The 16566-nt window shown below is 42.9% G+C and overlaps 1 protein-coding gene across 4 annotated transcripts in view; it reads right to left on the reverse strand.

The window, feature by feature from the left end:
• Nucleotides 1–2066: 2066 nt before the first annotated feature.
• Nucleotides 2067–16566, reverse strand: part of SLIT2 (slit homolog 2 (Drosophila)) — a 540750-nt gene continuing 526250 nt past the window's right edge. For 3 of the 4 annotated variants that reach the window (XM_006874347.1, XM_006874345.1, XM_006874346.1), the window contains 3 exons: nt 10291–10582; nt 8955–9166; nt 2067–3903 (listed from right to left, as the gene is read on the reverse strand). In XM_006874347.1, the coding sequence (XP_006874409.1) occupies nt 3662–3903; nt 8955–9166; nt 10291–10582 (746 nt within the window). In that variant the 3' untranslated portion in view covers nt 2067–3661. The remainder of the gene's footprint in view (nt 3904–8954; nt 9167–10290; nt 10583–16566) is intronic. The other variant, XM_006874344.1, reaches the window with a different exon arrangement.

The raw sequence follows: 16566 nt of genomic DNA on the forward strand, positions 1-16566 counted from the left end.
AAGTGTTAAAAAGAAAACATATGTGACTTTGAGGAAAAAGATGTGACTGATCCAAGCCATGGCTTTTTCAGTGTTTCAGATGCATGCTAAAGCTGGGCAATGAGTAAGGAAGACAGAAAAAGAGTTGATGCTTTTCGATTATGGTGTTGGCAAAGAATATTGCATATACTGTGGAACAAATCTTGTCTTGGAAGAAGTGTAACCAGAATGCTTCTTAGAAGCAAGGATGGCGGGGATTCATCTCAGATACTTTGTTATCAGGAGGGACAAGTCTCTGATAAAGGACATTATGCTTGTTGAAGTTGAAGGTCAGTGAAAAAGAGGAAAACCCTTGATGAGAAGACCCAAACTGATAGTGACAACAAGAATGGGCTCACACATACCAATTTTGAGGATGGGCCAGAACTGCCAGTGTTTTGTTCTCTCATACAGTGGGTTGCTCTGAGTGGTAACTGACTTGAGAATACCTAACAATAGCAACAACACTGTGCTGTTGAAATAAGAAATATACAGAAATAGGCTTCAAGGCTTGTAAGTCCCCTAATAGTGGTTAGTAGGAAGGCTTGGTGACATATTGGGTTAGGGGTTAGGGCTGCTAACCGCAAGTTCAGCAGTTCAAATCCACCAGCTACTTCGATGGAGAAAGATGAGCTTTCAATTCCTGTAAAGATTTTCAGTCTCAGAAATCCTACACCGGGTTTCTAGGAGTCAGAACTGACTCGGTGGAACAGGACAACAATAGAGAGTGCTAGGTTTTAAGCTGCTGCCTTTATCACTGGTACAACGCTCTTAGGTTTTCCAACTACGTGCACCTGTATAAAATGAGGTGCACACTGATCCCCTAGGTTTGTTTTCAGAAGAATCCCTATATGGTGCAAATACTAGATTAAAGGTGGAGATTCAAAACTACACAGAGATGCCTTAGAAGATGTGGTGGTTGGTGGTTATGTGCCGTGGAATCAGTTCCAACTCATAGTGACCTGTACAGGGTTTCCGAGGCTGTAAGTCTTTACGGGAGCAAAAAGCCTCATCTTTCTCCCGCGGAACAGCTGGTAGTTTCAAACTACTGACATTAATTTAAGGTTCGCAGCCCGATTCGTAACCACTATGCTACCAGAGCTCCTTGCCTCGAAGATGGGTCTGGCAATATGCTACTGGAAAATCTCATCTTTGACAATCTTGTGGGGCAGCTCTACTCTGTACATGAGACAGAAGCAACTGAGAACCAACAACTGCTTTTTCAAGAATTAAAAGATCACCTTTCAAAGAAGAATGAATAAATAACTGCATGACTTTCTTCAGGAAACCAAGGTTATCTTACATGGTGGCTGAATATTGATATTCCAAGCAGCCAATGCTGTTTCCTGTTCTGGAGGACATAACTCTGATGTTATTAGCCCTGGTTTGTGAAACAATGTATCATTTTTATTTTTCTCCATTTGGTTCTAACTGAAGAGAATACAAACCACCAACATTAAAAAGAAAAACACAATTTGTTGTTTAGTTAGACTTCACCTAGTCATTTTTTTTGAAGAAATGAATCGAATATGGATTTTTTTTCTTAGCAAAACATACATTTTGTTCATATCTGTCATATGGTCATTCTAGCACTGCAGATGTGGCAATGGTAACCTAAAATCAATTTCTGGCAATGAACAGGGCAACATTTTCTTCGCTGTTCTTTATCACTTTGATCAACAAATGCTTAGAAATGGGGTCTGGTGTGGCACCGTGGGTTAATGCGCCCGATTGCAAAGCTGTTTGAACTGCAAGGTCGGTGGTTCAAGCTTACCAGCTGCCTCTTGGAAACCCTATACAGGGTCACTATAGGTCAGAACCGACTCTATGGCACTTCACAATAACAACAAACATTGGGTGGAGTCCTAGTGTGGCACAGGTTAAGGCGCTAGACTGCAAGGTCAGTTTGAATGGTAAGGTCGGTGGGTCAAGCTCCCCAGCCACTCCTTGGAAACCCTATACAGGGTTGCTATGAGTCAGAATCGACTTGACGGCACTTAACAACAATTAGAAACATAGTGCAATGTCTAAGAAAACCGCCAAGTTGATAATGAAGTAAATATTAGTTTAATTTGCAAACATCTGTAGTGTAACTGATATGAGTCTGGATAAAGACAAAGTACACTGAATTATACATGTACATCTAATTTTCCATGTGGTAAAAAAAAAAAAAAAAATTGTTTGAAAGAAAGATCTGAATCTTTATAGGGTACCCTGGGATTTTAATGAGGGAAGAGCAAAGTCTACTATAAATCATTATCAATTCTACATTAGAATTTAGCAGCAAACATGTTAACAAGGGAACATAAAGACAATAAAGGAGTTTTATTGTTTGGAAAAAAAAAAAAAATCACAGTTCTTGAACATTACAGTTTTTCTCTTCCAACCTTCCCGCACTCCCTCTCAAAAAATAAAGGGCAAAAATTTCAAGGAAATATGAATTTGTCAAAGGTCTACTTTCTAGTGTGGATTGCTACACAGGATTTCTTTTCTGTGAGTGTATGTTGGTCACTTCTTTCTGTATAAGGGCCATTTCACCCAGAAATCAGCATTTTTCTCTCTTGCAGTTGTATGCTTTTTGTAGGTGTTCTGGTTGTGGGCAGTAGGTCAGTGACACCGGCAGTCAACAGCAAGGTAAACATATAGACCAACACATATTTGTTCCAAGATAACATCTTATGTTAGTACTATCACCAAAAGAAAAACAAAAACAAAAAAAACCCCAACAAAATCCTGATTTTTTTTAAAGTTTTGAAAAAATGTACAAAAATATCAGGACAATTATAAATTAATATATATTAAAGCCTCAAGAAACAGAAAAGGATGGCCTAAAATGTTAAGTACAATGGACTTTGATACAATAAATATTTCTCCTGGAAACTGAATACTGTATAGGGCTGTTTAGAATCCATAGAAACAAAAATTCATATTATTTCTAATTTATTTCTCAATAATCTATTGGTTCTTTATCATCATCTCCTTTATCATTTATATTACAAAAAAATTAATACTGGAAAATGGTACATGAACACTTTTTTTGTGTGCTTCGGCTAACATGCTGACGTTTCAAAGACGGTAGAATGGATTTTTAGCGCCCGCATTTTCTGTGATAGCATGGGACCATGATCTTCAGGGCCTGGTCTATTCTCATCCATTTGTTGTAGCTGTGACTTCTGGAGTGTTCCATTCCCCAGTCTTAGACCCTCACTCAGACATGTGTTTGGTATGTCCTCTCGAACTGTGTTGATGTGAATGAGGATGAGCGGATTTATAACCTGGATAGTTTCCCATCCAAGCTGAGCAGGTCAGGCCGTCCTTGGCTCTGTGCTTGTGGTTTGCTTTCAGCATGTTACAAAGATGTATGTGAGTTCCAATGGTTCCCATTGTGGTAATAATGCCTCCGGGTATAAGTTTCTTCACACTTCTCCTGTGTCGGGGAAGTTTGAGTTCAAGCATTTCTAATTTGTATTTGTCTCAAATGCAGAAGGAAAAAAAAAAAAAAGTCTTTATTCTCATAATAAAAATAAGTCTGTTCTGTATTTTACAATATATTTCAAATATTTCCACTATGAAGCATTCATTAGTCCAACATGGTCAATAAAGTATACGTTTTCTGAGGACCCGCGCTGCCCGGGAGGTGCATCTAGGAGGCACACCGGGTACAACCGCACTTGATCACCTTCTCAACCTCGTCCACAAAGGAAGACCCATCAGTGCATTCAAAAGCGTATTTCCGTCTCTTGCTCCTTAGAGGTCCACAGCACTGCCCGCCTGTACACCCACCCTTGCATTCCAATCGGGATACCTTCTTGGTGGTCTGACAAGCGGCATAGCCCTGCTGTTTTGGATAATAATCTCGTACCCGTTCCCCTCGACAGGAGATTTCTAGAAAAGAATAAAAAAGCACAAACATTTTAAGAGCCGTTGCTATATATCACCCAGAGTGATGGTGAATTCACAACTTCATCCGGAATATGCTGTATTTGCTTCCCCCTCGTAACCGCTATTTTCACGGCTTTGCTTACATTTTTTTTTTTTTTTTATTGGCTGGTGGCACAACCTGCAGTTCTTTGAAACAGACTTCTTTGGGGCCTTTCTTTTCTGCAGAGGGAATGTTATATAAGTGATCTATACATAGAATGCCCTGACAAGAAAATTGGATTCCTAAATCTTTTTTCCTTTATTGAAAAAAATACACATCTTTGATTTTTACATGACAAGCAGCTGGTTTTGTTTACCATGGGGAACAGTTTCAGAGAGTGTGCAATTTAATTTATTAGACCTGGAGTTTAATATTAATCAATCTGTTACTTAATACAAGGAATGAACATTCCACTAACTTCATAAATTATCCTGGTATAAACTACTTCAAAAAGAGACATCTGTTCAGAGTTTCTCTGGGCACGTTCTTCTTGTCTCGTTCCTCTGATACACACAACAACACAAATGCCAGGAAAGCTCTGAGAATGCAGACGAAGGAGAGGCAAAAGATGGGCTAAGAGGTTAAGCCCCCGTTCCATCCCACTGCCTTGCAGACTTTGCAGTGATAAATCAGCCGATTCTCAGATCAAAGGTGATATTGTACTAAAATTCAAAGTGCTATTTTCTCTGTGCAAGGATATGAAGTCATAATACTTACAAATGAGAGGAACTGGAAAGATAAAAGGTACGTAAAGGAAATGTGCTTCTACAAAAGATAAAATGGAATATTTTCAGAGCAAATCAAATTGTGGGAAGATATCTGTAGGCCATGAAAACTCATGTGGTGGAGGTTTAGGGCATTTTCGATCTGCTACTTTCATCAAGATAAACATTAAGATAAATGGAAAAAAAAATTCAAGTTGACAAGGATTGGATATGAAAGCAGCAGTCAAGAAATCAAAGGATATATTGTACTGGGCAAATCTGCTGCCAAAGACCTCTTTAAAAAAACCACAAAAACTAAGATGTCACTTTGAGGATTATGGTGTGACTGACCCAAGCCACAGTATTTTCAACTACTTCAGGTTATGAATTGGAGTGCTAACCTCAAGTTCAGCTGTTCGAAACTACCAGTTGTTCCATAGGAGAAAAGATGAGACGTTCTACTCTCATAAAGCTTTACAGGCTCGGAAACCCTACACAAAGTCATTACTACTATAAGTCAGAACCAACTCCCTGGCCCATCGCCATTGCCACCAGATGCACATGAAAGCTGGACAATGAATAACAAACTAAAGAAGAAATGATGCCTCTGAAATGCGGTGTTGGTGAAGAACATAAAGTATACCATGGACTGCTAGAAGAACGAACGAATCTGTCTTTCTCAGAAGAAGTATAGTCAGAATTCTCTTTGAAAACAAGCATGGCAAGACTGTCTCATGTACTTTGGGCATATTATTATGTTATTGCCTAGAGAAAGACACCATGCTGGTTTAAGTAGAAGGTCAACAAAAAGGAAGAATCTTAAGGAGATGGATTAAGAGAGTGGCTGAAGGCAGTAATTGTAAGGAAAGACCAGGACAGGCTAGTGTTTCATTCTGTTGTACACAGGATCACTATGAGTCACAACTGACTTGACAGCACTTAACAACAACAAGGTTATTAATAAAGGTCCCTAAGGATAAGACTCTTGTGGTTCATTAGTGAATAATTGCTATCAGGGCTGACTGTGAATGTTGCAAATCTAAAGGAAGACGTTTTTGTAACAAAAGGAAGGAAGTAGTTGATCTTACAGTCCAGGAGTGCAGGACCCTGGGACCATCAAAGGTGAAGAGTGGAGTGCGGGACCCTATCCAGAGAAGCAGTGACGCCAGAGATGGAGGCAGAGATGATGACGCGCAGAGATGGAGCGGCTGAGTGCTCTAGACTCAAGGAGGAAGAGAGGCTGTGTGCTGGCGGCCGAGGGGCTGGCGTGCAGGGTCTACCCTTTGGTTGAATGGTTACATATTCCTGAGTGCTTCGGTGTACATCAAAAAACAAAACAACAACAAAAAAACAGAGGGAATGGAAGCAAATGTTGAATGATGATGCATGGAGGGGACTGCAAACATTAAAATGAAACGAAATACGATAGGATGAATGTAAAGCTGATGTCCTCCCATGTAAACAATCAGTCAATTCACAATAAAATCTTAAAAAAAAAAACAGAAATGCAAAATAAAAAGGCAATTCCAGAGAAAGAAAAAGGTCCCTTAGAAGGTCTCTGACTTCTGGTGTGGTGCTGTGGATCAGCACTGGACTGTGAATCACAAGGTCGGCAGTTCAAACTCACCAGCTGCTCCTTGGAAACCCTAGACAGGGCCACTATGAGTCAGAACCAACTTGACGGTACTTAAGAACAACAGGAAGAAGATGGTCTTTGTGCTCAACCATATAGCCAGTTGCATGGAAGAAAACTGCTATCATAAAGACTAGAGTCAGGATGGTGGAGCCCTGCTGTGGAGCTGTAGGATTAAGTACTGGACCCAAGGCCGGTTTGAACTACAAGGCCAGCAGTTCAAATTCACCAGCAGCTTCTTGGAAGCCCTATACAGGGTCGCTAGGAGCTGGAACTGACTCGGCAGCACTTAACAGCAATGACACAGTCAAGTGGACTCTATGGAGCAGTTCCACCCTGTTACACACGGACTTTCCATTTTCCACGAGTGCAGGCAGGGGTGAACATGACAGCAAAAGGCTTTTTTCTTTTGTGTGTGTTTTTGGTTTTGGTTTGGACCTAATACTTAAAAAAAGGAGCCCTGTAAGATAAGCACTGGGGTTTTCTACGAAGTACTTAGTGGGTTCCGACCACTAACCGTCTGGTTAGAAATCTATCACTTTAACCATGGTGTCACCAGAATTTCTAACAGGAAAACAGAGGTATCTAATTGTAGGCCTTTTAATCCTCAGTCCAAAGATCTTTTTTGCCATCTCAGATCAAGTTATGCCATTGTCAGGAAGCGTTCTAATTCAGATTTTTAAAATGTGTATGCAGGGGGCTTGATGGAGGCTAGGGAGGAGGTGTAGTGAAGGTCGCCATCAGCAATAGCTCAGAATACCAGGCAAAGCAGATCCAGAGCAGAGCTCCAAAACTCAGAACCACAGAGCTAGGACTATTTTGAAGATTTGAAGGCTTATAGATTGTGGAACTTGAAACTGAAGTAAAAAATGGCATACTTTTGAATCTGCCAGGCTGGGCTCGGAGACCCAGAGCCGACATTTTGGGCGAGACCAAACGGCAAGACCAATCAGGGAGAGCAGAAACACCAAGGAAGAACGCCACGGGAACCTTGGAGCAAAGGTGGACAATAAACTTTGTTTGTTTTGCTTTGTTCTGATTTTTTTTTTTTTTTTTTTGTATCTGGTCATTGGCGTGCCAACTGCTTGGCCACCTCCATTCTGGTGACTAGAGGGGGAGCCTGAGCAAGTGGACACCCCCCACCCTCACCACTGGTGGGTTCTTCTGCCACGCATGCGCACAGATACTCAGCCCTAGAGCAGGCCCTGAGCGTTTCTTATTTGCTTGTTTTTTTGTTCTGTTTTTTAATACGGGAAAGGGCAGGACAGGGCTGTAGAGAGGGAAAGAGAGTTTAACAACAAAACAGGATGAAAATTCAATTAAAGCCTGAGGTCTAGCATAACAACCAACACTGGCATCTTGAATTCTCTCAGGCAGCTTTGAAAGCAAGAAGTTGAAGAGAGGACATTAAAGTCAGACTCATATTAGGCTACAGATTTTCTTTTTTCTTCTCTCCTTCCTCTCCCTTTTCTGTGATTAGGGACTTCAGTATTCAGTCTAGTTTTTGTTGTTGCTGTTTTTTGTTTGTTTGTTTTCTCTCTCTTTTTTTTTTTTTGTTGTTGGTGCTGTTTTGCTGTTATATGGCTCCCTCTTCTACCTTTGGAGGACTCTTTCTCTCCTTATGTTACACAGGAAGAGTCAGCAACTGCTGCCATGTAGCCAAGCTACAATCACACTCTATAAAACACCAAAACCCAGGCAAGAATCAATACCAACTGCCATATACCAGGGAGGCAGACAACACCTGTGAAAGTTACTCTGAGTTAAGCAATAAGAAGAGTGAAAAGGAAAGCCCACATCTTGAGCACATCTCCCTAGAAGCAATCAGAAAGCATAAAAAATACCAAAACACATACTCAAGTATTAAGGCCACAGATAAACACTAAAAACATGTCCAAGAAGCAAAAGCAGATGACCATATCAGCACATGTCCAGAAACAAGATAAAATGTCTGAGACAAATGACCTAGAGTTAGACCTGGACTTCATTTTGGAAGGGGGGCAGGCCGTAGAAATGCCTGAAAAGGAATTCAGAAAAATGAGATAAGCACTGGACTAACTGCAAGGTCAGCAGTTCAAATCCACTAGCTGTTTCATGGGAGAAAGATGGTATGGTGTTGCAGTAGAATGCACTAGACTGCAAGGTCGATCTGAACAGCAAGGTCAGCGGTTCCAACTTACAAGTCGCTCCTTTGAAACCCTTTACAAGTTCACTATGAGTCAGAACTGACTCCACAGCACTTAACAACAACAACAATAACATGAGTTGGAACCAACTCGACGACACTTAACAACAACAAAAGATTTCATAGAGTTCTGGTTTGGTTCTGTAGGTTAAGCACTGAACTGCTAACTGCAAGGTTGGTGGTAGTTCAAACCCAGCAGCTGCTCCTCAGAAACCCTATACGGGGTCACTCTGAGTCAGAACCAACTCCAAGGCACTTGAGTCAGAACCAACTCCAAGGCACTTAACACCACCAACAACAACAAAGACTAACTTTGAGTCAGAATCAATTTCATGGCAGTGGGTGGGGTCTAACACTTGAAAAGAAACCAATCAGAGCATCTGCAGGAACTGCAAAGACCTGGTATTCTTCCTCCCTCTGTCTCTCTTTTCGAAGATGAGAGACCTTTCTTGCTTTCCCAAGAGATGGTGAAGTCCGAGCAGGCTGACTTACCCTGATCACAGCTCTCCCCAGTGTATCCGCTGCTACATTCGCAATAAGGCTGCCCACGTCCCGAGAGCCGGCACTTTCCGTGCTTACAGCTGATGGCCTGGCAGGGGTTAAACAGGTCTTCCTCTTCATCACAGAGGACACCCCCGTGGCCCTCAAGGCACTTACAGCTGTAGGAGAATGCATTGATGGGCAGGCAGGTACCGTGAACACACCTGTGAGGGAGAGAATCGCAGGGAGGGAAATGTATCAGGTGGAGGATGTAGTAAGTATGAACTGAGGGGGCTGAACTCCAACGTTCACCAGAGCCCAAAGGTGGAGACAACCTAAACTTCTATCTATAGCTGGATGGAGCAACAATATACGGTCCATGCATACAATGGAATAATGCTACTCAGTCAAGAAGAGAAATGAAGCGCTCCTGTGTACTGCAACGTAGAAGAACCTTGGAAACAGTTTTTATTGTTGTTGTTGTTAAGTGCCGTCGAGTCAGCTCCTACCCATAGCGAGCCTGAACAGGGTTTCCGAGGCTGTAAATCTTTACAGGAATAGAAAGCCTCATCTTTCAGTAAACTGGGTGAAATAACTCAATCACAGGAGCCAATTACTGCATGCTCCCACATGTATGAAGCAAAGAAACGTCTAGAGACCAATATTTATGAGTGAATCCCAGGGTGACAAGGGGGAAAAACAAGAGAGAAGGGCTTTCTTAAGGGGAGGAGTACAAGCTTGGGTTGGTTCTAACCCACCCACTGGCACCCTGAAAGAAAGTCCTTCTGAAAAGGTCACAACCTTGAACACCCTCTGGAGTGCAGGTCATTTCTGCAACACGGGGTTGCTATGAGCTGCGGTTGTCATTGTGACGACTCGTAACTGGTTGCTGAGGAAGCTCTAAGTTTAGGTTGTTGTTATTGTTGTGAAGTGCCATCGAGTCGATCCCGACCCATAGCAACCCTGTATAGGGTTTCCGAGGAGCGGCTGGTGAGCTTGAACCGCCGACCTTGCAGTTCAAATGGCTTTGCAGTCTGGCACATTAACCCATAGAGCCACACCAGGACTCCAAGTTTCGGTTAGTGGTGGTGGAATGGTGGTAAAGCTTGTACACCAGATGTAGAGCCAATGCCACTGAAATGTCCACATAAAATTGAATTCACAAATATTTTGTTACATGTATTTTTACTACATAAAAATTTTTTTAAGAAATCGTGGGAGCAGGATTAAGTGGATATCAATGAACACCGATGACCTATTCTTCCATGCCCTCCGTGCCTTCCTTTCCAGGGTTGCACTTTTAGCATTTGGTGTGGGGGGGTGTCCCTATCAAGCAGCCGGGACTTACTTATTTCCCAGACAGGGGTCATTGGTCCTCTGGTCGCACAGGGGCCCTTTCCAGCCTTCCTCACACTCGCAGGTGAAGCCCGATTGGCTGCTGGACTGACAGGTCCCATGGGCACACACCTTCTTGTGGCATGGCTCGCAGCCAGGCACAATGCCTGTCTGCATGGGCACTTTCCGGAAGTCCTGAAGTTCGCTGTTGATGTACAGGTTTCGAATGCACCCATGAAAGCTGGTGCCGTTCTGCCCAGGAGCCTGGCGCAAAGCAGCTGCCACATTGTTCTTCCCGGGCATGCCTGGGGAGAAATACGAGGTCAGAGGTCAGCTATTTGCTACCCAGTCCCAAGCCACCTTCAGGGGAAACTGGAAATCATTAGCATAGAATTTTAGCACTAGGGGCAACTCATCTAAGAGGTGATTCCGTCTAGTGCTTCTGCACCTGACTGCAGTTAGGATAACATGGAGGTCTTTTCATAAGCACCGACAGCTGGACCTCTCCTCAGACCTACTTAATCAGAAGACCTAGGTGGGATGATGTGGGGAAAGAAGAGATGTATTCTGTTCTGTTTGGTTTGGAAGACACTTCAGAGCATTCAAAATCAATCTTTAAGTTTACTTATTATTATTATTTTACCAGAATCTGTTCTTCAAACAAAGCTTTACTAAGAAACACAAATCAATAGGTCAGCAGTTCAAACTCACCAGTCGCTAATCAGAAACCCTATATGAGGTTGTTATGAGTTGGAACTCAACTGTACTTAGCAACACTTACAAGAAAGAAAAAACAAATTAACCACACTGCCATCTATTTAATTCTGACTCATTAGTGACCCTGTACAAAGTTTCATTTTTCCGGGAGCAGACAGATTCATCTTTCTCCCACGAAGCTTTTGGTGCGTTTGAACTGCTGAGCCTGTGGTTAGCAGTCCAATGCTTAACCCATAGCACCAACAGCACTCCTTGAGGACACTAGCTGCTCTTTTTATGTACCATCGAGTTGGTTCCAATTCATAGAGATGCTGTATAGAGTGTCCTAGAGCAACTAATAGGCTTGAACAGACAACTTCAGAGTTTGCAGTTCAATGCCTAACCCACACCACCACCAAGGCTCCTTATAGACCCCAGCTGGTTGTTGTTAAGTTCCATTGAATTGGTTCTGACTCAGCAACACTGTATAGGGTTTCTGAGGAGTGACTGGTGGGTTGGAACCGCTGACCTTACAGTTGGCAGTCCAATGCGTATCCTACAGTGCCACAGCAGGGCTCCATGGACCCTCACAGCAGAGTCCAAAGGTTAAAGATAAAAGTGGAAGGAGGGATTCATATTCTCTACTTCCTCCATCCTTCCCTCAAGCTAGACGTCCCTGAAAGCGCAAGCTCAGTGCAGCAGAATTTGTAATACCACGACTAAGTCTAACCCTTCATGCCGAAGATGGGGGGCCAGCACCCAGAGAGCTCAGGCAGTGTGCTCAGCGTCGCCCAGAAAACCAGGGTTAGACTGCCATCCAGGAGATGTACCTCCTCAACTCCACGAGGCGGTTCTGTCCAGAGGGTGACTGCCCAGCCCAGGCCTGACAAGATCCCCTGGAGGCCATGGATGTGTGTGCTTGGAAAACACACCCCTGCTTCGTATCTGGATAGCACCTCATTCACATGCTTTTACATTTTTTTCTAATTGAGAGTGAAACCTTCGTCTTCTAAGAAATCAGGAATGAAAAACCAACAAACTCCCCCAGCAGAAGTTTGCAATCTTTGTGTATAGGCATGCTACCAATGACAGTCATCTGGTAACCCTCATTTTGGCAAAACTGAGGAATCTTTCCATGGCCTAAGCCAGGTCCTGAAATAGTTCTTGGAAGGGATCCTGCATTGGGCAACTGCCCAGGATACTTTGGGGTAAGAAGAGGCAGCTGACTTGAGTGTCCCCCAGCACAGGCCCTGCTGTGCTTGGATCCCAGGTACTGCTTGTAGTTTCCACACAGGCAAGACTCAAACACGTATTCTCTAAGGATTCCATTGGTTAAAAATATCTAGACCTATAACACTCTCTGGAACCCTGCTCTGAACAATTGGCTTCCCATTCAAAAGAGCATCAAGTCCTGTTGTATCAAATGATGCTCTTGTGTGGAGGTTCTGACTCACAGCAACCCTATTTCATAGACAATTGAAAGTTGGACAATGAATAAGGAAGACCACAGAAGAATTGATGCATTTGCGTTATGGTGTAGGAGAAGAACATTAAAAGTACCAGGGACTGCCAGAAGAACAATCGTATCTGTGTTGGAACAAGTACAGCTAGAATGCTCCTTAGAAGCCAAGATGGCCAGACTTAAGTCTCTCATTCTTCAGACACGTTATGAGGAGGGACCAGTTCCTGGAGAAGGATATGCTTGGTAAAGTAGAGGGTCAGTGAAAAAGAGGAAGATTCCCAATGAGATGGATTGCCACAGTGGTAGCACCAATGGGCTCATGTGTTTTGATAATTTTGTGGATGGTGCAGGACCGGGCAGGGTTTGGTTCTGTTGTGCCTAAGGTTGCTGTGAGTCAGAAGTGACTCATGGACAACTAACAACAGCAATGTAGAGTTTCCAAAGTGTAGCTGGTGGGTTTGAACCACCAACCTTGTGGTTAGCAGTCCAATACTTATCCTACAGGGCCACACCAGAGTCACTTTAGAATCCTTGTTGTTGTTAAGTGCTATTGAGTCAGTTCAGATTCATAGCGATGCTGTAGATGGTTTCCAAGGAGCAGCTGGGGAGATTGAACCACTGACCATGTGGTCGAGTGCTTATCCAACAGTGCCACACCAGGACTCCTAGAAGGCACCAAAGTCAGAAAGGTGTTCAAAGCCCATAAAATTAAAGGTCAGAAGTCTTTATAGTGAGTTCTGTGTGCACTTCCCCAAATCATTTTCCTCTTTCAAGGACTTGGTTTTCTCATCTCTAAAATGAGTGCTGGACCAAGCAGTTGTTTAGCACAGAAGAACTAAATTCTCTCTGTGAAGGACTGAACTGTATTCTCCAAAAATCTGTGTTATGAAGCCTATCCCTCCTAATCCTGTTTGGGAATGGGCTTCTTTGTTGTATTAATGAGGGAGTATTACACCTGTTGTTAAGTGCCTCCAAGTCAGTTCCAAACCACAGTGACCCTGTATAGGGTTTCCAAGGAGCAGCTGGTGAGCTTGAACCACCAACCTTGCAATTCAAATGACTTCACAGTCCAACGCATTAACCCACAGCGCTACACCAGGACTCCCTTACACATGTAGGGGGTTTTAAGTCAATCTCTTTTGAGAAAAGAAAAAGTTGTTGTTGTTAAGTGCCACCAAGTTGGTTCTGACCCATAGCAAACCTATATAGGGCTTCCGAGGAGTGGCTGGTGAGTTTGAATTACCAACCTTGCAGTTCAGCATATTAAGCCACAGCACCACACTAGGACTGCACAGAAAGAGAAGACATAGCAAACAGCAAACACAGCAGACAAGGGAAGACAGATGTTGCCTCACATGAGCTCTCCCAAGAAACCAAGAAACAGAAGCTGAACAGGTCCTCCCCCCTAGCACCAACCCAAAGAGCGCTTCCTTTGAGCTAGCAGGCTGGATTCAGACTTCTAGCTTCCTCAGCTGTGAGAAAATTAGATTTCTGTTTGTTAAGATCACCCACTAGTAGTATTTAGGAATGCTAGTAGTAGGATAAGCACTGGACTAATGATTGTGTGGTTGGTGGTTAAATCCCATCAGCCTCACCAAGGGTCACTGAGTTTGGAATTAATTTAAAGGCAGTGGGTTTTTGGGGTGGTGCTGTGGGTTAGGTGTTGGGTGGAAGAAAGATGAGGCTGTCTGTTTTTGAAAAGATTTATGATCTCAGATGCCCTGTGTCACGTCACTGTGAGTCAAAATGGATTTGATGCTCGTGGATTTAAGGTTTGCGGCATTTCTGTAAAAGCAGCCTAGAGAACAATTAAGACAACTTCCTCGCCCCATTCTAAGATTCTGATCCTGTGGGGGGGGGGGGGCATGAAATTTAGAAATCTAGAAATTACAGCTCAGGTTTGGACGTTGGAGGTCCAACAACACATTAGATACACATCGAACGATGTGTCTATTGGGTCTTTGTCATTTAAGTTCCCTGAGTCCAGGCTTTCTGTCTGGCCCTGCCAAGAGGGTTGCTTTGTAGATTGGGGTCAGAAGGCTGAAATGGACCATTTCCAAAAGAGAACTAGTGACAGGAAATTCCTTGCTCTGGGATAAGTTTTTCCAATTTCATCATATTCATCCATCATAAACTTACAGACTTCGATCTAGGCATGTTTATGGGCCTTTCTTTAGAAGTTAAAAATGAACTTCTTTTAAAATGATTGTCATAGCTCATTTTGATAGAGATACAAATGCACATACGTCCACATGTCAACACTAAGCACAGAATGACGAAGCTTCCCAGCTGAAAGACGCAAAGAGCAAATGTGTTTCCTTTTTATTCTCAACGTGAACAATTACAAAATGTTCAGCTTTGATCACAGTTATCAGCAAATGAAATATCATCCTTATATTGGACTCTGGTGTGGCACTGTTGGTTAATGCACTGAACGGCAAGGTCACTTTGAACCGCAAGGTCTGTGGTTCAAGCTCACCAGCCACTCCTTGGAAAACCCTATACAGGGTCACTATGAGTCAGTACTGACTTGATGGCATTTAACAACAAATATTGAGAATTATTCTCCACCACTGCTTCCATGTGGTGTTGGTAGCTATGTGCCGTGGAGTCGGTTCTGACTCACAGTGACCTGTATAGGGTTTCTGAGACTGTAAATCTTTACAGGATCAGAAAGCCTCATCTTTCTCCTGCAGAACAGCTGGTAGTTTCAAACTGCTGACCTTGAGGTTAGCAGCCAGACTCGTAAACACTACACTACCCAGAGTTCCTTTGTTACCATGTACTTGACACATTTCTCACTAGAAAACTAGGTTTTAACTGATAAGAGTAGAGCTATGAATTTTTAAATTAGATTTTCCTCTATACCATACATCCTAGCTGGAATCTCATTAAAAGATGACTTACTATACAATTTTCAGCTTGAAGAAAAGCTGGAAGTTTTCAAAAAGAAAGAGCCCGAGGTCTTAAGCAATGCCAACACTTAGAAGAGGACTTGCCACACAGGCCATGATTCCCCACATGCAGCTCTTGTTTATGTATTTTCCCCCCCACTAGGTAATAAATAAAGAGCCTTGGAAGCATAGTGGGTTCCAAGCTGGGATGCTAACTGCAAAGGTCAGCAGTTCAAAACCACCAGCAGCACCTTAGCAGAACGATGAGGCTTTCTGTTACCATAAAGATTTATCAAAAGATGTATTGCGTTAGGCAAATCTGCTGCAAAGATGTCAGCTTGAGGACTAAGGTGCACCTGATCCAAGCCATGGTATTTTCAATAACCTCACATTCATGCAAAAGCTGGACAGTGAATAAGGAAAACCATAGAAGAATTGATGCTTTTGAGTTACGGTTTTGGAGGAGAATATTGAAAGTACCATGGGCTGCCAAAAGAACCAACAAAACCAACTTTGGAAGAAGTGCAGCCAAAATGCTCCTTGGAGGCCAAGATGGCCAAACTTCGTTTCTCATACTTTGGACATATTGTCAGGAGGGACCAGTCGCTGGAGAAGGATATCATGTTTGGTAAAGTGGAGGGTCAGAGGAAAAGAGGAAGACCCCCAGCAAGTGGATTGGCAAAGTAGCAGCATCAATGGGCTCAAGTGTGGCAACAATTGTGCGGTTAGCCCAGGACCGGGCAGTGTTTCGTTCTGTTGTGCATAGAGTCGCCACTATGAGTCAGTACCAACTCGATGGCACATAACAACAAAGATTTAGAGCCTCAGAAACACTAAACAGGGTTGACAGGAGTCAGAACCGACCTGATAGCACACAACGACTGGGAACAAATGGACTGGAAATAAGGTCTGGTGATCTACTTATGAAAATCAGCCAATGAAAACTCTATGGACTGGAAATAAGGTCTGGTGATCTACTTATGAAGATCAGCCAATGAAAACCCTATGGACTGGAAATAAGGTCTAGTGATCTACTTATGAAAATCAGCCAATGAAAACCCTGTGGACTGGAAATAAGGTCTAGTGATCTACTTATGAAAATCAGCCAATGAAAACCCTATGGACTGGAAATAAGGTCTAGTGATCTACTTATGAAAATCAGCCAATGAAAACCCTATGGACTGGAAATAAGGTCTGGTGATCTACTTATGAAAATCAGCCAATGAAAACCCTATGG

This window comes from Chrysochloris asiatica, unplaced genomic scaffold (genome assembly GCF_000296735.1).
Source record: "Chrysochloris asiatica unplaced genomic scaffold, ChrAsi1.0 scaffold00270, whole genome shotgun sequence".
NCBI lineage: Eukaryota > Metazoa > Chordata > Mammalia > Afrosoricida > Chrysochloridae > Chrysochloris > Chrysochloris asiatica.